A 23,353-nucleotide genomic window follows, 5' to 3' on the forward strand; every position below is an offset into this window, starting at 1 on the left:
GCAGGTGGCGCTGTCTGGGCTGTAGGGCTAAGTGGCTCTTTGTACAGAAAATGTCGCGCTGTATTTTTCTGCTGCTGATCATGTTGAATTAAAAGACCAGAGCTGTTTTGTCTGCATGGGCAAAGGGGTGTGATTTATTCACTGGGCTTCTTGCAACCCTCCCTTTCCCAAGGGCTTGGAGGAGACGCCAACCTACCTCATCCTTCAATTTAATTTAATGAATTAGCAGAATTGAATTAAAATGTCTTGCTTAGGAACATCAGAAGAGCATGCAGGATCAGGTCTGTCTAGTCCAGCATTGGACCCGAGCCCAATAGCACTCCCCCCTCCTCTGGTTTCCAGCAACTGGTATGCAAAAAATTGCTCCCTCGAGCTGTGGAGAGAGGACACAGCCAGTTAGTGGCCACGGAGACCCTTATCACTTATGTCACTTCCAGAAGATGCTTGGGCTCAGAATTGGTTGATTCTCTGGGAGGAAGAATTCCAAGATGGAGGTGCAGCCAATCAGAAACCAAAACAGCCAATCTCTGGGCTCCTGTCAGGCTTCGGGGAATCCGCTTCCTCCCCCATGGCCGTAAATGAGCAGATCAAACAAAAGAGAATTCTTACCAGTTAGTTTCTTTAATAAACACAACAAGGGACAAAAAAAAAAGCCGCTGACCAGAATAGTGGTGCTCCCAATTAAGTTCACTCCCTGATCCGTCCCTATTAATCTACATCACTCCTACATCTTGTAATCTGAGCTTGGAGCCTCTGTGTTTTCTGTTCTGACATTTTCTGAGCTCTCCAGGACTTTGGGGGAAGGGGGTGGATACTATCCAGAGACCGTGAATCTGTTAACGCTCTCTCTTCTAGTGTTTCTTCTGCTAGCTGTTCCCCATCCAGTATTTCCCGGCTTCTGCCTTCTGAACTAAGCCCCTCTGCAAACCAATGCTCCAAATCTATACTGTCCTCCTGCTCCTGGGAAGATTCAGGATCAAGGTTAGGGGGTAGCTCCCACCATTCTTCCTCAGTGCAGCCCTCCTCATCATGGTCCCTAGCAGCTCCCTTGCAGTCCTGATCTGGAGCACAGGTGGTTATTTAAGAGACCGTTCCCTGTCAGACATGGCAAATCCAGGTGGAAGTGTGATGGTTGGGTTAGGAAGCATCACATCACATCTCCATGATGACTGGCATGGAGTGGAGAATCAGCTGATGGGAAGGAGCCTGTCAGCTGCCCAAGGAACCTCTCCTTTCAAACTGCACAACACACACACACACACACACACACACACACACACACACACACTCTGCTTCAGCCTCTACCTATCAATGCTAGTAACAATGATTACGAGAGAAAGGGGGGATTGGGGCACAGGAGAGTTTGAGCATCGCTTGGCATTCTAGAAGCTGGGCATGGTCTCCCTGTGGCATTCATGGCACCACCCACTCTTCAGGTCTAGGTAGGAGAGCAGCTCTAAGGTCTGAAGTTGAGCATGTCACCCTCTTTTGAGGCACCACAGTCTCCGCTGTTCCTCATTCCGACTCCTAAGCACCTGGAATCACTGGAATCTCACACTGCTCAGAGATTGGGGGGTAGTGCGCAACACTGGTGTCAGAAGTGGAATTCCATGTTTCCTTGAAATAAGGGATACCCCTGCATGTGCTCCTGCATGTTCACACCGTGACTAGAACTGCCAGCCCCCACTTTTGATGGAACAAGATGGAAGACATTCATTGATTCAGCCTTCAGCAGGATGGAGAACACTTGTTTAGCTTAAGAAGCAAAGCTCTTGAGGGTGTATTCTATGTGGCATCAGAGATGAAATCAATGTCCAGAGGAGAGAAAGAGGAGAGAGATGTATCGAGTTGTTGTCCAGGGGAGGATTAACAGGCCCAAAGGAGCAAGGAGGCCAAGAGAAGAGTCACCAAAGTGGGCTTTGTCAACCTGGCAGAGTTAAAGTCCAGGCCATTCTCCTGGTATGGTTCTATGCCAGCAGCATAGGCCATGACATGGGCAACAAACGTCTGCTCCTGCACCCCATGGAATAGGTGAGCCATGGGGCCCTTTGCCAAGATGGCCACGTCCTCGCCCCCATGGGTTTCCGAGTCAAGGGGCACCGCAGCTTGCTGGTGGTAGTCGTCACGCTCTACGGAAAGGAATGAAAGAACATAAGAAGGGGCCGCTGGATCAGGCCAAGGCCCCTCACAGAGGCCAACCAGATGCCTGGTGGAAATGCCTATGGTTTCCAGCAACTGGTTTTCAGAAGCATTACTGCCTATGACTGCGAAGGACACTGGACAGGCTTAGGGTCTAGGCCACACATAATGTGGAAGATCAATAACAGGATCTCCCTTAGTTTCGGGGAATGGGTGGGCGTTACTTTAAAACAAGTATGGAGTGGAGGGTTAAGCGTTTAATGTGGATTGGTGCAACGATAAGTGGGTGGAGGCGTTTGAACCTCAGATCTGGAAAATGGCTTAAAGATAAAGGGACCCCGTGGCCGACTCTGGGGTTGCGGCACTCATCTCGCTTTATTGACTGAGGGAGCCAGCGTACAGCTTCCAGGTCATGTGGCCAGCATGACTAAGCCGCTTCTGGCAAACCAGAGCAGCGCACAAAAATGCCGTTTACCTTCCCGCCAGAGTGGTAGCTATTTATCTACTTGCACTTTGACATGCTTTCGAACTGCTAGGTTGGCAGGAGCATGGACCAAGCAACGGAAGCTCACCCCGTCGCAGGGATACGAACCACCGAACTTCTGATCGGCAAGTCCTAGGCTCTGTGGTTTAACCCACAGCGCTACCCCTGTCCCGGAAAATGGCATAGGGAGGGTTAAACACCACAAGCACCGCCGTCTCAATTAACACTCTTGGGTGACGTGTGCTGTGGCCTTGGAATCCCTGCCATAGAGTCAAACTAGCCTTGAATGTTGACCACACGTGGCCCTGTCCAGCCACCCCCTCCCCAGCCCTCCCCAATTCAGCAGCGCCATCCCTCTTACCGCTCTCTTCTTCGGTCAAATTGGGGCGGCCCTGGCTGGTGATCTGGTAGCCTGGCCCGTTCCCATACACGATGGATGTGTACGCCTTCCTGTCTGCTGCTAATGCGGGGGCCAAGCCTGTGGAGGGAGCATTAGTGGACAGTGAGGAATCTTCTTTCCAGGCCAAGGGCCGGTTTCCTTTCTGGGCAAGCTCCCAAGGGCCGAATTCCAGTGGGGCCAAGGGCAAAAGTGGGCGGAGCAGGGCATGCCCGTTCTGCCTTTGTGTGGGAGGCTGCTTTCTACACACACTGGCACACACCCCTCCCTAAACCCCATCCAGACAAGCGAGAGGCATGGTCTGGGTTCAAGGGCACATTCCAGCCAGGCCAAAACACCCATGGTGTGAAGCAGAGCCAGTGAAAGGCATGACCCAAGGCGAGGGTGGTGACGAGGGCCAGACAGAACTTGTGGACTCTCCTTCCTTGGAGGTTTTTAAGCAGAGGTTGGGTGGCTGTCTGTCATGGATGCTTTAGCTAAGATTCCTGCATTGCATGGGGTTGGGCTAGATGACCCTTGGGGGTCCCTTCCAACTTGACGATTCTATGATTTTATCCCTGGAGGGCCACTCAGCCTGTTAGTTCATCTAGTTCAATACTCTGAGCAGCAGAAGCTCTCCAAGATCCACAGCAAAAGTATTTCTCAACTCTACTAGAAAACATCTTTTTTTTCTTAGAATCATAGAATCCTAGAGTTGGAAGAGACCACAAGGGCCATCGAGTCCAACCCCCTGCCAAGCAGGAAACACCATCAGAGCACTCCTGACATATGGTTGTCAAGCCTCTGCTTAAAGACCTCCAAAGAAGGAGACTCCACCACACTCCTTGGCAGCAAATTCCACTGTCAAACAGCTCTTACTGTCAGGAAGTTCTTCCTAATGTCTAACTGGGGATGCCAGGTATTGAACCTGGGACCTTTGGCGGGCGAAACACAGGCTTTGCTCTCTAAGCCATGGCCCTTTCTGGACGCAGCCCAAGAGGCAAATTGCATTGTTACCACCATATTCTTCCAGCGGCTGTAGTTTGGACCACAGTTCTGAAGACCTTTGGAAAATAGATAGCTGCCTTATGTTTAGCCTGGAAAAGAGGAGGCTGAGAGGAGATCTGAGAGCCATCTACAAATATCTCAAGGGCTGTCACATGGAAGGCAGAGCAAGCTTATTTTCTCCTGCTCTGGAGGGTAGGAATTGAACCAATGGCCTTCAAGTTACAAGAAAGGAAATTCCGACTAAAGAGCAGGAAGAACTTTCTGACATGAGGAGCCGACCAACAGTGGAACAGACTCCCTTGGCAGGTTGTGGGCTCTGTTTCCTTTGAGGTTTTAAAGCAGAGATTAGATGATCATCTGTTGTGGATGCTTTAGCTGAGATATCCCCATTGCAGAGGGCTGGACTAGATGACTCTCAGGGTCCCTTCCAACTCTACAAGCCTAAGTCAGGCCAATGGTCCATATAGCCCTGCACTGTCTGCACTGGCAGGCAGTGGCTCTCCAGGGCTTCAGAATGGGCTTCCTCAGTCCTATGTGAAGATCCTACAGGACCTTCTACATTCAAGGCAGGTGCTCTAACCCTGATCTACGGCCCTTCCCCCCCCCCCACACACACTTCCAGCTGAGCCCACCAGAACCAGAACCGACGGGTTCCTCGCCAGCGCCATACCAAAGATGGAGGAGCCTCTCAGCGTGTAGCCACCAAAGCCAAAGACGTGGGAATGGTCAGCGGTCACCACGGTCAAGGTGTCAGCTTCTTGCGTCAGCTCCCCTGCCCGCTGGACAGCTTTGTCGAACTCCACTGCCTCAGTGAGAGCCTGCTTGGCAATGCCGTTGTGGTGTCCCAGGTCAATCTTGCCTCGTGCGGAGAAAAGGGCAACTTAGAAGGGGAGAGAGATGAGGGAAAACACCTGCAATCGCCCCAGTTAATGGATCCCCCTTTCACTGAGCTGTTTACAAATTTTTAACTACAAGATCCCAGTCTGCTTTCTACCCAAACCCTGGTCAAGGCAGCCCAGAAGATGCCCCAACTTATCTTCAACAAAGAGGTAGAATCCCTCGGGGTTGCGGCTGAGGATCTTTAAGGCGACCTCAGTCATCTCCGCCAGAGATGGGTCAGTCTGATTGTTGCGGACCAGCTCGTATTTCATGTCGCCAGGTTCAAAGAGGCCTGGGGATAAAAGTGAGAACAACAGCCTGTTCTAAGTGCATCATGGGAGAAAGGACTGTTTTGAGGCGTGAAGTGTGAGAGGAAGTCCAAGAGTCAGCTGGCAGTAAATCACACCATTCAAAGTTGGAGTTATGTCTTTATTAGCAATAACATGATCTCTGAGGACTTGGCTGAGTGTCAGGCCTAATGAGCACAGCAGCTCGTCCCCGTGGGTCTGGCCCCCATGAAGCAGTTGCCAAGACTGAAGGCTCCTGCCTTCCTAGAGTTGTCAAAGTCCTCTCCAGGGTTTTCCCCAAGCAATCTGAGACTTCACCTGTGTGACGCTATTTTCTCCTCTGCCCTTTTCATGCCTCTCCTAGTTCTGGGAGACCAGGCAAGAGGGGAGCTTGTCGCAGGACGAGTAGGAAACACCTGGGACTCTTCAGCAGCCAGACTCATCTCTGCCTCTTGGCCTCTTCTGCTTCAGCCTCTGCCTCTGATTCTAGACTTCTCTCTGCCACAGACTCTCCCAGCTCACTGAGCCCTGTTACCTCTTCAGCTTCCGACACCTTCTCTTCCCACTCCTCTCCCTCTTCTCCGTCTGTCCACTCAGTGTCATCCCACCACCACTCCCCAAGTTCTGAGTCTTCTGTCCCTGGGGATTCCCTAGCTGGTTCCTCCCACCATTCCTCTGCATCCAACCAGCCCAAGACAGAGGATTTGTCAGAAAAAAGAATGCGTTCCTAGCCCGCTCCAAGCCACAGTTCACACAATCTGGCAGAACCAAGTGCTACAGCAGAGGTGGAGAACCTTCAGCCTCTTGGCTTAAATAAGAACTATCCAGGGTCCTGTTTTGACCTGTGAGGCTGCTTTTGTGAGGATACCCAGAGCTTACAGGATTAACAGCTCAAGGGGAATGACGTCCTGTCACTGGGGTGTGTTCGCATCTTTGTTATGTGAACGTTTTTACTTTCTGTTTTGGCTGCGACAGGAGAAGCATCGACAGGAGAAGCATTGTGCCTTCGCTTTCCCCTGGCTGTTGTCATTTTGCTGCTGTACAATGAACGCTTCATAGAATAGAGGAAGCCGTTGTACGAGAGTTTTACTGCATGGCTGAGATTCCTTCCACACAGGCACACCACTGCGCAAGATTCTCTGCTGTAGCCGGGAGAAGCAGGTTGGCGCAGTGGAAGCGGACTGGACGCCATAACAGTCCCTGTTGGCAGCCTTGACAGACTCTCAACGGAACAGTTTCTCCACGCCACATCCACCTGGGCATGATATGTGAAGCCAGGTGTGGGGCAGGTAAAGAGATGGCTGCAAAGGAGCCCCCGGGAGCTCTGAGGTTGTCGTGCTGTCAGGTGATTGACAGGCCCCAGCAGCTTGTCTCTGGGGATAAAAATGGCTCCCCACCCCAGGGTTACAGCTTTTCCCAGAAGGCACCATTTTGGGTGCAGGTGGGACTGGTGAGAAGAGAGAAGTGCTGGTCTGAAGGTTGTGCCACAAAACCCTCACTCCTGGAATTTTACACATGTCATGGGGCTTCCCTCATTCCCCACATGAGGAAACATTCGCACATCAAGAGAGACACAGGGAAATCTGCAGCCCAAAGCAGTTTGGTCCAGGATTTCTGCTTGATTCTCCTGTGTGTATAAACCAGTCTTAAACGCATTCTGAGAAAAACGCTTCTAATCACTGTAACACGGAAGAGCGGTGGGTGATAGGCATTTCAAGACAGGGCTGAATAAGGCTGTGTGTGCCTTTGAAGCACATTCAAAGCATATTCTTTTTCTCAAAGAATTCTGGGCACTGTAGTTTGTTAAGGGTTGCTGTGAATTGTCACTCTGCGAGGGGTGAACTACATTGCCCATAACCCTTTGAGGGAAATAATGTGCTTTAAAGCTGTAAGCTGCCTAAGACACCATGGATGAAGAAACTGGGAGGCAAATGGGGATTTGAACCCGTTACCCATGAGGCGGCTCACAGCTGGGTCGTCTGCAGCACTCAGCAGCTGTGTTCGGTTCCAGACGTACTTGGTGCCCTAGGAAGAAACACAAAGAATTGAGGGGATATTTTCTACGCCTTTCAGGCCCAACGTAGCTTGCCATATCCACCACAGATTAAAATGTGTTTCCTTTTGGAGAATATTTGCCTGTCTACACCAATACTGTCTCCTCTATGAGGTGGGATTTTTGGTAAACCCATTATCAGTTAGGCCAGCATCACTTATGCAGAAACATGACCTGACCAGAAGACTGGTAAGAGCCACTTTTGGAGTTCCCTAATGGCTGGCTGTTGAAGTGAAAAACAGCTCTAGATAAGGCACAAGGAGGGCTCTGCACATACAGTAAAAAAGATTGAGCTGAGTAAGTGTTTCCAAGGATTGTGGGTGAATGAGAGATCGTGGGGTGATGGGGTGGCAGAAGGTGGATGGAGAGAATGAAATAGCAAAGATTACATATATTTTTCCTACACAGAGAGCATTCCAAGCTCTCGCAGAATGTTAGAACTCTGTCCAGAAATGCATTGCTGAATAAAGTCTGACTAGTTGGGAATTGGGTGTGAGCTTCCATACTTGAACCCACAAGGGGAAATTCTCCCCACGTGACTGGCAGCCGCTCTCCAAACGCTGAAGCAGAAAGAGCTCTCTGTCATGTGCTCCTTTTAACTGGAGGTGCCAAGATTTGAACCCGGCATCTTTTGAATTTAAGCATGAGCACAAATCTTCTTCTGAGCTGCAGTCCCTCCCCTGATGGCTGGCTGTGTGGCCCAATGAGACCCACAGACTAAATAACAAGACCCCCTTTGGACACACCCAGCATTGACCTCTTATCTCATAGAATCATAGTTGGAAGGGACCTCGAGGGTCATCTAGTCCCACCCCCTGCAATGCAGGAATCTCAGCTAAAACATCAGAGACATTTTATCCTTCAAAGAATTGCATGAGCTGAAATTTCATAAGGGCTGCTGAGAATTGTAACCCTATGGTGCCCGAAAATCTTTGTGAGGGGAAACATGCTCCAGAGGTGTACAATGTGTGCACAGCCAAAGTACATTGCAAATGATGTTGCACAACACGTACACACCTGCTTCCCATTGAAATAAATAAAGGTCTTATATATATAATAAATGTTCATAAATGTACCAAGCAAACATGTACATAAATATGTGAACCACACGTCTGAAGCAGCACAGGAGGGCAGTCCTGGAGCCATTTTGGCTCCCAATCTGACCAAATGTTTTCTCTGCAAGGTCAAAGGAAAATTGTCTTTTCCTTCACAAATCCTGTCTTAAGGGTATATCTGTGTATGAATGGGGTGAACCTGTGGCCTGGCTCAAGAACTGGGTATTTGTTACTACAAAGGACTGGTCAGGCTCCCCAGGGTAAGCATTAACAGGTAACCTGCCAGACAGGAGATAAACAATGACAGGAGATAAACAACTCAGATTTCTGCTGTAGACCGCCCTTTCTGTGATGTAGGTATGATATTTCTGGGGGTGGTCTTAGACTCCAAGGCAGGCAATTTAAAATGTCTATATAAGGGCGGGCACATCTTTGTTCGAGGTCCTCCTCCTTTCCTGCGTGTGAGGGGAGCACCCTGTTGCAACAGATCAATAAAGATCAGGCTTACGAGCTGCTTTGCTTCTCAATATTCTCTTGTTGGCCTCTGTTCTTTTCTCCGACTGATGGAGAACCTACGAAGGACTCTATAAGGGCTCTTGTGTCCCCCATAAGGGAATAAGGGCAGATTTCTGTTTATTACACCATCCTCGTGTCAAGTCCACAATTCTGAAAGCAAAAGCATTTTGGTGCGATAAACTTACCGGCGAGGAGTTAAGCCACTCTGTGATGAGGTTCTTGCCATCCTGGCGAATGCCCTTGCTGGAGTTGGTGTTGTACTCGGGGTCCTGAGTGCCCGCTGGAGTCATGTACTTTCGACCGCCGCCGAGGATCACCTGTCAAGAAAGTCACACATCGTACGAAGGGTTGTGTGAATGTGCACACAAGCGAAAGAAAGCACTCAGGGGAGCCATCTTGGCAGGAGATTTCCCAGGTTTGAAAGGACCCAGGGCAAGGACACCTCAAGAGGTGCGCTGTAGGAATGGATTTACACAGGCACTTGGAGAGGATATATGATATAGTTATTATCCTTCTTTGCTGGAGTGGGTGAGATCAACAGAATATCATGTTTTGCAGCTTAAACATGGAAACTAAAACAAGGTTGATTTAACCTTCTGGAAGCAATAATCCAGGATGCTTTTTTAAGACAGGGTGGGTTTCCCTGGCGTCTCCCCTTTAAAACAGCATTGTTTTGTGAAGAAGTAAAAGTAGTATTTACTTACATAATCTAAGCCTTGAAGCAGCAGTTATGCCAGAAAAATGGAGGGGCAGGTTTATAACTACTATCTAAGTTACAAAAGTACAAAATGTAAGTTCAGAATGTGTGGTCAGCTTGGAGGCGTGATGGGGAAGAGGGAGACGCCCAGGCAGGAAGGAAGAATGCAGTGTTACAGCTGCAGGGAGTCGCAAGTGAGGAGAGGACACAAGGTTGGCAAAAGCTGCCCCACAGCTTACCCTAAGCAGGATAACAGAGCAGAGAGGGCAGGAGTGGACTGCAAGCCCAGAAAGGAGGGGGTTTGCTGCCCCTCTCCACAACCCACCGTCAGGTTGACGTTTTTAACAAGTTGCTGAGCGATGTCCTTGCAGCCTTCTGAAATTGCTGAGGCGGGCATGTCGGCATCCGAGTACCAGTTCCGGTTCACCACGTGGGCATAATTGCCAGAGGGTGATGCATGCTGGACTCGCGTGGTGGTCACAATCCCCACAGACTTTCCTGAAATTGGAGAGAGAGAGAGAGAGAGAGAGAGAGAGAGAGAGAGAGAGAGATTGTCTGCAAGAGGGACTGTCTGGATCAGGCAAGAGATCCTCATTGAACTGGGGTTTCATCTTTGATCAGAAACTTGGAGGAAGGAGAAGACAATGCTTCTGGGCATGTACAGAGTGCCTCCCCTAAGTATGAAAGGACCATGCTTACCATCTACATCTCTGGGATTAAGGGTTTGCAAGTGTGAGGGCAAACCCTGAGCCCAATAAGACGTAACTAAGTTGGGGGGGGGGACGCGGGTGGCGCTGTGGGTTAAACCACAGAGCCTAGCACTTGCCGATCAGAAGGTCGGCGGTTCGAATCCCCATAACGGGGTGAGCTCCCGTTGCTCGGTCCCTGCTCCTGCCAACCTAGCAGTTCGAAAGCACGTCAAAGTGGAAGTAGATAAATAGGTACCGCTCCAGCGGGAAGGTAAATGGCGTTTCCGTGCGCTGCTCTGGTTTGCCAGAAGTGGCTTAGTCCTGCTGGCCACATGACCCAGAAGCTGTACGCCGGCTCCCTCGGCCAATAAAGCGAGATGAGCGCCGCAACCCCAGAGTCGGCCACGACTGGACCTAATGCTCAGGGGTCCCTTTACCTTAAGTTGGGGGGGCACACACACAATACATTTCTATAACCAAGTGTTGGGGTGCTGCCCCCTGGTGGCCTGGAGGTGTTGTGACACCTTACAAGCACCGGAGAGCTTTAGTCAGACAAACCACCCAGATGGCTACAAAAATGGTTGCCAATCACCATGGGGTGGCAAATTGATTCCATCAACCCCTGAACCCCACTTCCTCTGGTGTTCTTTTTAGCTGTACGTCTTGGGCAAATGGATCTGCCACAAACTGCTCTGCTCCACCTCCAGGCCCAAGAAGGCTCTGACCCAGGGGCCTTATCCTGACTTAAAACATTTACAGTGGTGCCCCGCAAGACGAACGCCTCGCAAGACGGAAAACCCGCTAGACGAAAGGGTTTTCCGTTTTGGAGGCGCTTCGCAAAACGAATTTCCCTATGGGCTTGCTTTGCAAGATGAAATGTCTTGCGAGTTCCTGCGGGTTCCCCCCCCCTTTTTTCCCCTTTTCCTAAGCCGCTAATCAGCTGATCCACTGATAAGCCGCTTATCAGCTGATCCGCTAAAAGCCGCTAAACCGCTAATAGCGCTAATCCGCTAACCTGTCAATGGGCTTGCTTCGCAAGACGAAAAAACCGCTATACAAAGAGCCTCACGGAACGGATTAATTTCGTCTTGCGAGGCACCACTGTATCTTAAAGCATCAAGAAGACCTAGCAGGCCGGGTGTTGGACACAACATACATTGAAGGCACATGGCTTCCCCCAAAGAATCCTGGGAACTGTAGTTTACTCCCAGCACCCACTAGTAGCTACAGTTCCCAGGGTTCTTTGTGAGGAAATAAAAGTGCTTTAATCCCACCCCTCATGTGAATGAGACTATGTTTCTCCATCTGTGCCCTCCATCTTACCAGCTGCACGGGCTCTCTGCATCACAGACACGACTTCGTTGCCAGCTGTCGTGTTACACTGGCTAACTCGGGCAGCTGCGTTCAGCCCAATAGTTTTGTAGTTGCCCTTCACCCCACAGAGGTAGGCGGTGGCGGTGCCAGCACTGTCGGGCACTTGCCGGTCCACGTTGTACGTCTGCCAAAACCAAAGGAGAAGCTTAAAGGCTGCTCTCTCACACCCTCCAATGAGCTGTTGTGAGGCCGGCCCTACTGTTGGGGTAAGGGAATGATAGGCAGCCATTTCCCGCAGCCCGTGAACAGGACGTGAGAAAATTGCTTGTGACGTGGCATTTCTGTCAACGAGAACAGTGTCACGTACGCAAGAACATGGCAAAACCACATGGCTGGAAGCTAACAGCTGACCATCAAAGTGAAAAACAACTGAGATAAGGTGCATGGAAGGCTTTGCACGTAGAGTTGGAAAAAGTGGTTTGAGTAAGTTTTTCCAAGATGAGAAATTGTGGGGTGATGGGGTGGCCATAAGGTGGTTGGAAGAGGATGAGACAGCCAAGGTGACATGTTTTTCCACTACCAGTGGTACCTCGGGTTACATATGCTTCAGGTTACATACGCTTCAGGTTACAGACACCGCTAACCCAGAAATAGTGCTTCAGGTTAAGAACTTTGCTTCAGGATAAGAACAGAAATCGTGCTCTGGAGGCGCAGCAGCAGGAGGAGGCCCCATTAGCTAAAGTGGTGCTTCAGGTTAAGAACAGTTTCAGGTTAAGAACGGACCTCCAGAACGAATTAAGGACTTAACCCGAGGTACCACTATATAGTGTGTGTGCACTGGTAAGCTCTGGCAGACTCTTAGGACTCCGTCTGGTAATGCATTACTGAATACAATCTAATTAGGAATTGGGTGTGAGTCTCCGCACTTGAACACCCAAGGGAAATGTCTCCCACACTTGCCCCACTTGCATTGATAGTGGGTTCTCTGTGGTTCCTCAACCACACCTTGACTAAGGCTGTAGCTCAGTGACAGAGAATCTGCTTTGCAGGAGGAGGAAGGTCCCAGCTTCCATCCTCAGCATCTCCAGTAAAGAACCCCGCTCTCAACCCCTGGAGAGAGGTTACCAGTCATTGCAGACAACACTTGACAGCAGGTGAAAATTCAATCATGTAATGCTTTTCCATGGCCAATGAATGGGAAAATGTGATATAGCTGCCACAGGTCCTTTACTGGCTCTCTGCCGCCTCTTCCAGCAATGCTCCCCAAACCAACTTGCTTAAGACTCATAGCTGTCAACCGTCCCTTATTTGGTGGGAAACTCTCTTATCGCAGCGCTGTGTCCCGCTGTACCCCCCTTATTGACGAGGTCCCTTAAATTTCCCGGGTTTCAAAGGAAGCAGCTCCTCTCCCTCCCTCCCTGCCGGCCAGGGAGGAGGGAGGCTCCAACTGTGTTGCTTGGCTGCGTTGCTCACCCAATAAGGAGTCTAAGAACAACTGGGGGGTGGAGCTTGCATGCCTTGTGCCGATCAAATCGGCTGCATTGCCTGGGACTCGCCTTTGCTCAGCGCTTCCCAGCGGAGAGGTGACAGTGGTTTCCCTTGCTGCATCCCCTTTGCCGGGTTGCTGCGCTGTGGGAACCACCGCTTGAGGCTTCGTTTGGCTGCTGGCTGGGCTTTCTGCCTTTGGCTCAGAGGGGCTCAGAAGTTGAACATACCTGTGCTGGGAAAATCCCTTATTTTGGCTCCTGATCCCTTATTTTCGAGGCTGCTGGTCCCTTATTTTCAAATCTGTAAGTTGACAGCTATGTTAAGACTGCACTTGGCAGTTGCATGCATGCAAGGTGTGAGCTTGAGCTATGAGCCTTGCCCAAAGAAGGTGCAGTCAGTACAGGCTTCACCTGCTGAATTACTGCCCGATTGGCCTCAAGTAGAGAAAAAGAACCTTCTCAGCGGAAAGGAAGGCACGATTCCCAGAAAGCCATTTGTCCCACCCCACCCCCACCCCGAACTGCAGGGACAAGCGTAGATGGAAGGCACCTTGGAAAGAGCCACGTAAGGGAAGGCGTCCATCGCCAGAGACAACTGGGGGCTCAGCTGGTTCTTCATCTCTCCCTTCAGGATTCGGGTGGCGGTGATAGTTGGGAGGCCCATGCCTGACAGGGAGACAGAATGAGAAGGTTTGCAGCCCATGGGATCCTGACACAAACACCTCTTATGCCCCATAGTACACAGTGTTCCTAGAGCAGTTTCCTCCCAGAGAAACGACATCTATTTCACACTCCCTGACTTCACCAAAACAAAAAATAACCCAGCTTAAGGCAGCAGAAGGAAAGATGGTTTGAAAGAGGGATTGGTGCTTTGGATCAACTATGAAACTAATAAAGCTTATACCCCAAGGCCCCCAATCCCAGAGGGCCCCCAGAAACAGCTTTAGTCTACATTGCTTACAAAAGTTGGGTCTAGTAGACCCAGGGTGGATCTATACACAGGAATAAAATGCTATAAATAAGGCAGAAATTAAACCGTTATACCAAAAGAAAAAAACTACTATGGAAAATCACAAAGAATTTTTTTTTGCTCTTCATTGCCATCTGGTGTTGCATAACACATTCAAAATGCTGGGGTTTGGTGTTTTTACTAATGTCCCCAATTTGAGTTGCATGACTCAAATTGATGCTTTGTTTTTGGTATATATTTCAACAATCCCAAGGTTTGAGACTCAGAAGCACAGCTGTTGTAAAGGTGGAGTGTTGCGTTTAAGTTGGCTGTTCTGCTGCGGCTGATGCATCCCTCCCCTTTTAGAATCATAGAATCATAGAATCCTAGAGTTGGAAGAGACCACAAGGGCCATCGAGTCCAACCCCCTGCCAAGCAGGAAACACCATCAGAGCACTCCTGACATATGGTTGTCAAGCCTCTGCTTAAAGACCTCCAAAGAAGGAGATTCCACCACACTCCTTGGCAGCAAATTCCACTGTCGAACAGCTCTTACTGTCAGGAAGTTCTTCCTAATGTTTAGGTGGAATCTTCTTTCTTGTAGTTTGGATCCATTGCTCCGTGTCCACTTCTCTGGAGCAGCAGAAAACAACCTTTCTCCCTCCTCTATGTGACATCCTTTTATATATTTGAATATTTTAACAGAGGTCATAACATAGAGGAATAATGATGAGTCCACGCAAGTCCTCAGGCGGATCCCAAAAATGCAAACTCGTGGAAAATTTGTGGAGATCTGTCATGGAACAACCCAATTGAAGAAGATGACAGAGGTTACCCAGAGCTCATTGCTGGCTGTGAAGGGGCCCCTGTGACAGTTCAGGAGGCCCCAAATGTAGGTCCACCACTGCTTGCACCCCAGTTTTTGACCAGAGGCAAAGAGGTTGCACTCAGGTTCTGACTGCAGGCTCCCCATTGGAGTGTGTGGCTGACCATAGTGAGAACAAGATACTGTACCAGATGGGACTTTGGCCTGACCCTGCAGCCTCTCCTTAGCAAATTCACAGGAAACAAAGCTGGAGAACATGAGTGACAGGCTATTTATTGGGACAGAGTGATTTTTTGCAGCTGTTGTTAAAGTTGCAAAACAACAAAGCACGGGACAGAGCAACGGGGAAATTTCTGAAACGATAATGGGATATCAGCTTCACCCAAGGCATGACAGATAACAGCAACAAACAGGAAAAGATAGACATAACATTTTACAAGGACAGGAAGAAACACCATGGACAGAATAATTGCCACACACAGGAAGAACAAGGTTATAGTTAGAGTGCCTCACTGGTAGTTCTATAAATCACTTAATGTGTCAATACGAATAGAAGATATTAATATTGCAGTTGTTGTATAAGAGATTATTACTTTGACCGATATGAAACTGAAATTAATAAGATTTTGGAACACAGAAATAAAGAAAATAATCAAACCATCAATTCTACCATGCGGGGTGGGGGTGCCGGAACCTAAATTATATAATTCGGTATTTGAATGATTGGTATTAGTAATTGTATTATACTTTGGTATTGTTATAATGAGGCTATTATTGGATTGTACTTGAAAATGAATAAAAATCATTATTATAAAAAAAAGTGACACATTGACGTTGCACTCCTGGCCTGCTTGCCATAGGTTGGCCAGTGTGAGAAATGATTGTTGAAGTAGGTGGGACTTTGGCCTGATCTTCTTACGTTATTAATTTATGTCACTTAATTTGCATAACCATCAGTTCCCATAATCTTCACAGCCTCCGGAATTGTTTCCTTCCTGACTTTGGAACCAGAGTTTCCTTGAATTGTGCACGTCAAGAACGTCAAGAGTCCAAAGAAGACTATTGACAACACTACCAGCAAATCATTATGGCACACACCTTCTGAACATTTAATGCCAGATCATGAGAGCCAATAATGCTCCGACAGTGTTTCCCTTGATATAGGACTCCTGTCCAAATCGGTTTATCAGCATCAAACACAACCTGGATGAGGAAAGCAAGCTTCTGCATCCTTGGGGCTGGTTCTTGGAAATGCAAGGCTCAGGGAAAGGAGCTTGCTTGACTACGCAGCCTTCCCAACCAGTGACGTAACATGTGGGGGGAGGCCACGGGGCAGTTGCCCTGGGCACAAAATTGTTAGGGGTGCAAAATCCCAACACCTGGTGCTGCCTCAATACAGCTGCGTGCTTCTGTCACTGGACTCCGTTGAAGCCATTAGGCCAGTGATAGCCAAACTTGGAAGCCATTAGGCCAGTGATAGCCAAACTTGGCCCTCCAGCTATTTTGGGACTACACTTCCCATCATCCCTAGCTAACAGGACCAGTGGTCAGGGATGATGGGAAATGTAGTCCCAAAACAGCTGGAGGGCCAAGTTTGACAATCACTGCATTAGGTAGTTGAATGCGCAAGCGTACTCTGTCTGTTTCTCTCCTTCTGTGTTGCCCCGGGATCTGGCAACCCATGCTACACCACTGTTCCCAACCTGGTGCCCTCCAGGCATTTTGGAGCCCAACAACATCAGCAAAGCGTCAGGTTCGGGAAGCCTCATCTTGGGAGTGCTGACTTGGTTCTACACTGGGGCTGACATTGTTCTGTGTGCGCTTAGTTCTGCATGCACAGAGAGAAGAATTTATTCTTGCTCATGTTACACAGACAAGGGAGCGCAACCCAAGCGTTTTGCCCACTTACCATCTCCCAGGAAGAGGATGAGGTTCTTGGCTTTGTAGTGCCGGGGACGGAGGCTCAGGGCTTGCTCGATGGCCTTGAGAGCCTGCTGGTTCCAGAAGGAGGGCTTCTCCTCTTGAGCTTGAGGAACAGAAAACAACAAGCAGGAATTAGGGTTGGCAAACAGGCAGTGCAAACCTTTCTTATGGCTCCTCCAGATGACTGGTTTATTGAACTTCATTCTGATCTGCTTCCACAAAGCCCACATGAAGGATAGATTGGTTAGTATTGATTTGTCTGCAGGGAGGATATACACCTTCCCATTCATAGAAGCATAGAATCATAGAATTGGAGGGGATTCCTGAGGGTCATCTAGTCCAACCCCCTGCAATGCAGTAATCCCAGCTAGATCATCCACAAGAGATGGCCATCCAACATATGCTTAAAATCGCCAAAGGAGAGTCCACCACCTTCCAAGGGGGTTTGTTCCACTGTCAAGCAGCTCTTACTGTCAGAAAGTTCTTCCTGATGTTTAGTCGGAATCTCCTCTTTGCAATTTAAATCCATTGGTTGGGGTCCTACCCTCTGGAGCTGCAGAAACAAGCTGGTTCCGTCTTCCATGTGACAGCCCTTTAGATATTTGAAGATGGCTACCATATCTCCTCTCAGACTCCTCATATCCGGACAGAACATACCCAGTTCCCTCAACTGCTCCTCATATGGCTTGATTTCCAGATCCTTGATCATCTTGGTTGCTCTCCTCTGCACACATTCCAGATTGTCAATATCATTCTTAAACTGTGGTGCCCAGAACTGGATCAACGTTTGTTGACCACACACTTTTCAGCACACCTGCTTACTTGTCAGTTTCCAAACTGCACAAAGTTTGCTGTTGTTTAAAAAGTGGATTTGTTGCCCTAGGAAAGCAGAGTCACTTTAACTGCACAGACCTTAATGTCTAGTATGTGCTCGTATTCCTCCTGCAAAATATTGGCAGCCTGGAAGCAACCTTAGTAATCACATGCAACCTGCAATTAACTGGTGAGGGAGAGATTGCGTATCAAATCCCCATAAAAAGAGGAGTGTTGAGACCTGGAGAACCAGGAATGAACAGTGTGTGGGATAAATCAGCCTCATATAACCAACATGCTCAAGTCTCATTATTGCATGAAGGGGTTAAGACCACAAAGTAAGCTGTCCTGCTAGGCTTAGCTTGAACGCTTCCCCTCACCTTGGTTTACCAAACTCTGTTCTCCCACTTCCTACTCTTCCACCATACAAACCCTAACAGTAAAGAGGTCTAAGCTGGATGCTCCAAGCTTCTTTTTTTAAAAAAATAATAATATTTATTCAAATTTTAAAGATTACAAAAAGAAAATTAGAAAAAACAGAAAAATAAAAAAATAAAAAATACAGAAAAAATACAAACAATTAGGGGGGAAAACGGCTCAAACCTTTACATAACTTTCTTTCCTTTGCTTATTTCCTTGACCTCCTCACACCTCCCTTTTTTGTATTCTAGTTCAATTAGATATTTCAGCAAATCCTTTCCAGCTTTGTTTTTATCCTAATAATTTATCTTAATATACTGTAATTTTACATTCTCGTCTTTCACCAATTAAAAAATCAATTTTTACCTAATCCTTTATATCATTTCTGCTAAAACCACATTACTTCATTCCAACATCCTTCTAACATTCTAAAATTCCTTAATTTTACAATGTTCCAAGCTTCGACTGTGTGGCTTCAGCAAGCCATCTTCGTGTTTCTGTACAAATAATTGAGAAACATTTACCATTTTGGAACCAAAGCTATACTGCCTGTCTTTTCTTGCTGCTGTATGGAAAAGCACATGAATCTGACCTTTGAAGAGTTTGTAAGTAAACCATTTTTAACTTACCAAATGTGTGGTCTCTTTCTATGCTAAGGGAAGAGGAACTTTGGAAGCAACTTTAGAAGGGGATATTTTAAAGGTCGAGGCAGCCTACATTTCCACGTTTTACTCTGCTGCTTGTTTTGTGATTTTAAATTTCTGCTGGAGCTCTCTCACCAAAGGGTACCGTATTTTTCGCACCATAGGACGCACTTTTTCCCCTCCAAAAATGAAGGGGAAATGTGTGTGCGTCCTATGGTGCGAATGCAGGCTTTCGCTGAAGCCTGGAGAGTGAGAGGGGTCGGTGCGCACCGACCCCTCACGCTCTCCAGGCTTCGCACACACCTCTCCGCAAGCAGCGGGAGGCCAGCGCTGGGCTCCCGCTGCTTGCGGAGAGTTGCCAGCATGCTGAAGCCTGCGCGCGCTGAGATCAGTGCGCCCAGGCTTCGCGGACCTCTCCGCAAGCAGCGGGAGCGCTCCCACGGCTTGCAGAGAGCTGCCTGTTTGGGGGCTGGGGTCGGGGGAAGCTCGAGCTTCCCCCGCCCCAGCCCCGTGACTGGGGGGGAAATAATTTTTTCCCCTTTATTTCCCCCCCCCAAAAAAACTGGGTGCGCCCTATGGTCCGGTGCGCCCTATGGTGCGAAAAATACGGTACTTGCCCCAAGCCTTGATCTAGGCAACCAGGGAATTCTCCTTTTTATTTTACCATACCTACATTTTTCTTCCAACCAAATACTAAAAACAAACACAGTGAATGGAGAACTTGCTCCAGGTATAGAACTTGCTTATTTCAACTTCAAACACCTGCTCCAAATGGGGCCGTAGACTTTGGACTGATTCATCCAGGCAATCACTACTGAACCTTGATAAATTTTATTACAATCAAGATGTTTTTCCTGGCAGCCAAAACAAGTGTCTATTTTAGGATGATTATAGAGAGTGAAATTTAATTGGCTTCCTTTATCACTTATCCAGTGAAATCAGTGCACATGACACTTACAAGGTGCAGAGTACAAGAGGCCCCTGCCCCAAGGAGCTTACAATTCAAAATTCAGTACACCTGAGGGGATGGGAGGCAGGAGAAAGCAAGGAAGGAATGTGCAATTGTCTCAGTTATTTCTGTGGCTGGGAGCATAATTCCAAAGTAAGAACTCTTAGACAGAAAGGTAGAAACATAAGCTGTTTTAGCTGTGCGTAGTAATTAGAGAGACATATTTTTAAACATAGGAAGCTGTCTTGTTCTGAGTCAGAACCATTGGTGCAAGAGTGTCCCCTCCCCCAATTTTAATAGGTACTTCCGCAGTTTTATTTTGCAGTGTTAATATCTTCACTATTATTATTATTTTGGCACACTGCCCTGAGACTTTCTCAACCGGAGGGCAGTATGGAAATTTAAAATAAAATAAGTCCCTCCCCCCCATGCTCAGTAGATATGCTCAGTAACACAGACATATTGGTTTAAAGTTGAAAATGCAAGTTACAATAGATAAACACCTTGTTGCTTCAATTTTAGAGCCCATCCTCTTTCTCAACAGACATTCAGCAGAATATCCCAGTATCTGATAAGGAAATTATTTATCTGCAAACCCTCGACAAGTGGAACTTGATATGCAACATATTGGAGAGAAACTAAGTGTATCACTACTATTAATGAACGACCAGATAAACGACATGAAAGACACTTCCACATTGCACATACTGATTGGGGAAGGGAACTGATGGAAGAATAATTTAATAAGAAAATAGAAAGGAGTGTCCTTTATGTTCTATCGGAAGGGGTGAAATATGCTGATCTGTATACAGTGATCACAGAAATTCATTGAATCATAGGACTGTAGACTTGGGACCCAGAGGGTCATCTAATAATAATAATTGTTTTTTATTATTCTTATTCTTATTCTTATTCTTATTCTTATTCTTATTCTTATTCTTATTCTTATTACCCCATCCATCTGGCTGGGTTTCCTCAGCTACTCTAGGTGGCTCCCAACAGAATTTTAAAAACACAATAAAACATCAAACATTAAAAACTTTACTAAACAGGACTGACTTCAGATGTCTTCTAAAATTCAGATACAGTGGTGCCTCGCAAGACGAAATTAATCCGTTCCTCGAGTCTCTTCGTCTAGCGGTTTTTTCGTCTTGCGAAGCAAGCCCATTGACGGCTTAGCGGATTAGCGCTATTAGCGCTATTAGCAGCTTTTAGCGGCTTATCGGCTTAGCGGATAAGCCGATAAGCGGCTTAGAAAAAGGGGGGGAGGAAAAAAACCCCGCAGGAACTTGCAAGACATTTTCGTCTTGCGAAGCAAGCCCATAGGAAATTCGTTTTGCGAAGCACCTCCAAAACGGAAAACCCTTTCGTCTAGCGGGTTTTCCGTCTTGCGAGGCATTCGTCTTGCGGGACACCACTGTAGTTGTTTATTTCTTCGACATCTGCTGGGAGGGCGTTCCACAGGGCGGGTGCCACTACCGAGAAGGCCCTCTGCCTGGTTCCCTGTAACCTCACTTTTTGCAGGGAGGGAACCGCCACTAGGCCCGCGGAGCTGGACCTCAGTGTCCAACTCCCTGCAATTCAGGAATCACAGCTAAAGCATCCGTGACAGATGGCCATCCAAACTATGCTTAAAAACCTACAAGGAAGGTGAGTCCACTCTGATGTATTTCAATGACTTTGGGTCATGTTTCAGGGGTTTCCATAGCAGGTGGGAACTGCAAGAAAAGAGACCCACTCCAAAATCGCTCAGTGCCCCTGAACTTCACAGTACACACCAGGCAATAATTCAAGTGGGGCAACTTTCCTCACAAATCCCAGCTGGAGAGATTTAGAATCATAGAATCATAGAATCATAGAGTTGGAAGAGACCACAAGGGCCATCAAGTCCAACCCCCTGCCAAGCAGGAAACACCATCAGAGCACTCCTGACATATGGTTGTCAAGCCTCTGCTTAAAGACCTCCAAAGAAGGAGACTCCACCACACTCCTTGGCAGCAAATTCCACTGTCGAACAGCTCTTACTGTCAGGAAGTTCTTCCTAATGCTTAGGTGGAATCTTCTTTCTTCTCTGGAGCAGCAGAAAACAACCTTTCTCCCTCCTCTATGTGACATCCTTTTATATATTTGAACATGGCTATCATATCACCCCTTAACCTCCTCTTCTCCAGGCTAAACATGCCCAGCTCCCTTAGCCGTTCCTCATAAGGCATCGTTTCCAGGCCTTTGACCATTTTGGTTGCCCTCCTCTGGACACGTTCCAGTTTGTCAGTGTCCTTCTTGAACTGTGGTGCCCAGAACTGGACACAGTACTCCAGGTGAGGTCTGACCAGAGCAGAATACAGTGGCGCTATTTCTCTTGATACATCCAACCTGCCCATTCTGAGGACACCACAGGAGATCCTGGGCATGACCCGAACACCCTAATCTTTCTTCGCCCTGGTCATGTCCATCTCCCTAAGCTCTGGTACCAACCCAGTAGAGTGGATGATGGGCAGACGCAAGCCTCACAACCCTGCCACGTTACCTGGGATGATGGCAGCGGCGAATGCCAGACCCAAGCAGAGAGCCAGTCCGGAGAGCCACATTGCTGCAAATGGAGCGGAGCTGTTTCAGGGCGAGCGGGAGAGATTTCAGGAAGCTCTGTGACTTATAAGACTAAACCCAGGGAGACCTTTGGACACTTGGACAGCTGCAAACCATCATTAGTGGCACCCAGATTCCTCCCTTCACCAGACCCCACCCTGGGGAGTTTCACAACTGCTGCTGGCAACAGGAAATGTGCAATGGTGCGGTCATCAAGCCAGTTCCAAGGCCTATGGCTCCAGTCCTCACTTTTTAAGAGTGCTTTCTCCTCTTCCATTGCTTCTTTCCATTGTCTTCTTCTCACTCTTTTTGGGCTTTGCCTAAACTTTTGTCTCACTTTCCTGCTTTCAGCCAGGCCAGTTCCTTCCTGTGCCTTCTGTTACAGATGCTCCTAATATCTTAAACGGGACGCGGGTGGTGGTGTGGGTTAAACCACAGAGCCTAGGACTTGCTGATCAGAAGGTCGGCGGTTTGAATCCTCATGACGGAGTGAGCTCGCGTTGCTCGGTCCCTGCTCCTGCCAACCTAGCAGTTTGAAACCACGTCAAGTCCAAGTAGATAAATAGATACCACTCCGGCAGGAAGCTAAACGGCGTTTCTGTGCGCTGCTCTGGTTCACCACATGTGCTGGCCACATGACCCGTGCTGGCCACATGACCACATGACCATGTGCTGGCCACATGACCCAGAAGCTGTACGCCAGCTCCCTCGGCCAATAAAGCGAGATGAGCACCACAACCCCAGAGTCAGCCACAACTGGACCTAATGGTCAGGGGTCCCTTTACCTTTACCTTTACCTTTAATATCTTGAACAGCTCCTATTAGCCAAGGTAACTTGTCTTTCCTCCTTCCAAACTTTTAAGATTCTCCCCCATCTTGTCTTGACAGTAATGGTGGGCCAGCGATTTCAGGCCTCTCCCTTGCCCCACCCCCACTTTCCCTTCTTAAGGTTCTTTAATCTTTGAAATTGACTTTGACCCCCCCCCCAACAGAAAAGTTTGTTTACTGAGCAGGTTGAGTCACAGAGTGTTTTTTTTTCCCCCTGCCAGCAGACAGTTAACTAGCAAGAGCTCCTAATTGGCCAAAGTTCCAAGGGAGGCAGTTGGAGGGGTGAAATATACCTGGAGTCGAGAGTGGATTTCATGCTCTTTATTCAGCTCATAGTGGTGAGGAGGAATGGAAGTTCCCCCAGAATGTCTGCTTTATATACATTATTTACACAATGGGCCCCACGTGATTGGCTAATTCCGGGATTCTCC

The 23,353-nt window shown here is 48.2% G+C and overlaps 1 protein-coding gene across 2 annotated transcripts; it reads right to left on the bottom strand.

Moving 5' to 3' along the window:
* Positions 1–602: 602 nt before the first annotated feature.
* Positions 603–23,002, bottom strand: LOC309342192 (intestinal-type alkaline phosphatase-like). Of its 2 annotated transcripts, none has more exons than XM_081862555.1 (11): positions 22,892–23,002; positions 16,669–16,785; positions 13,535–13,650; positions 11,507–11,681; positions 9,820–9,992; positions 8,983–9,114; positions 7,126–7,198; positions 5,044–5,178; positions 4,678–4,869; positions 2,985–3,101; positions 603–2,129 (listed from the first exon to the last, which is right to left on the bottom strand). In XM_081862555.1, the coding sequence occupies exons 3-11, from the start codon at positions 13,646–13,648 to the stop codon at positions 1,867–1,869; spliced, it is 1,374 nt and encodes a 457-aa protein (XP_081718681.1). In that variant the 5' UTR covers positions 13,649–13,650; positions 16,669–16,785; positions 22,892–23,002; the 3' UTR covers positions 603–1,866. The 2 variants fall into 2 exon arrangements, with proteins under 2 accessions (XP_081718681.1, XP_081718680.1); XM_081862554.1 differs by lacking the exon at positions 22,892–23,002 and adding an exon at positions 22,036–22,286.
* Between the last annotated feature and the right edge of the window lie 351 nt (positions 23,003–23,353).

This window comes from Podarcis erhardii (genome assembly GCF_964252035.2).
Source record: "Podarcis erhardii genome assembly, chromosome: 5".
Taxonomy (NCBI): domain Eukaryota; kingdom Metazoa; phylum Chordata; class Lepidosauria; order Squamata; family Lacertidae; genus Podarcis; species Podarcis erhardii.

What these genes read in the sequence shown, in the direction of transcription:
- LOC309342192 (XM_081862554.1), bottom strand. Translation starts at nt 22,096, where the DNA reads ATGTGGCTCTCCGGACTGGCTCTCTGCTTGGGTCTGGCATTCGCCGCT. An exon ending in GCAGAGAGCCCGTGCAGCTG is followed by an intron (nt 9,993 to 11,506) that starts GTAAGATGGAGG and finishes CTCCAATTTCAG; the next exon opens with GAAAGTCTGTGGGGATTGTG. An exon ending in AGCTGTGAGCCGCCTCATGG is followed by an intron (nt 5,179 to 7,125) that starts GTAACGGGTTCA and finishes TTTTATCCCCAG; the next exon opens with GCCTCTTTGAACCTGGCGAC.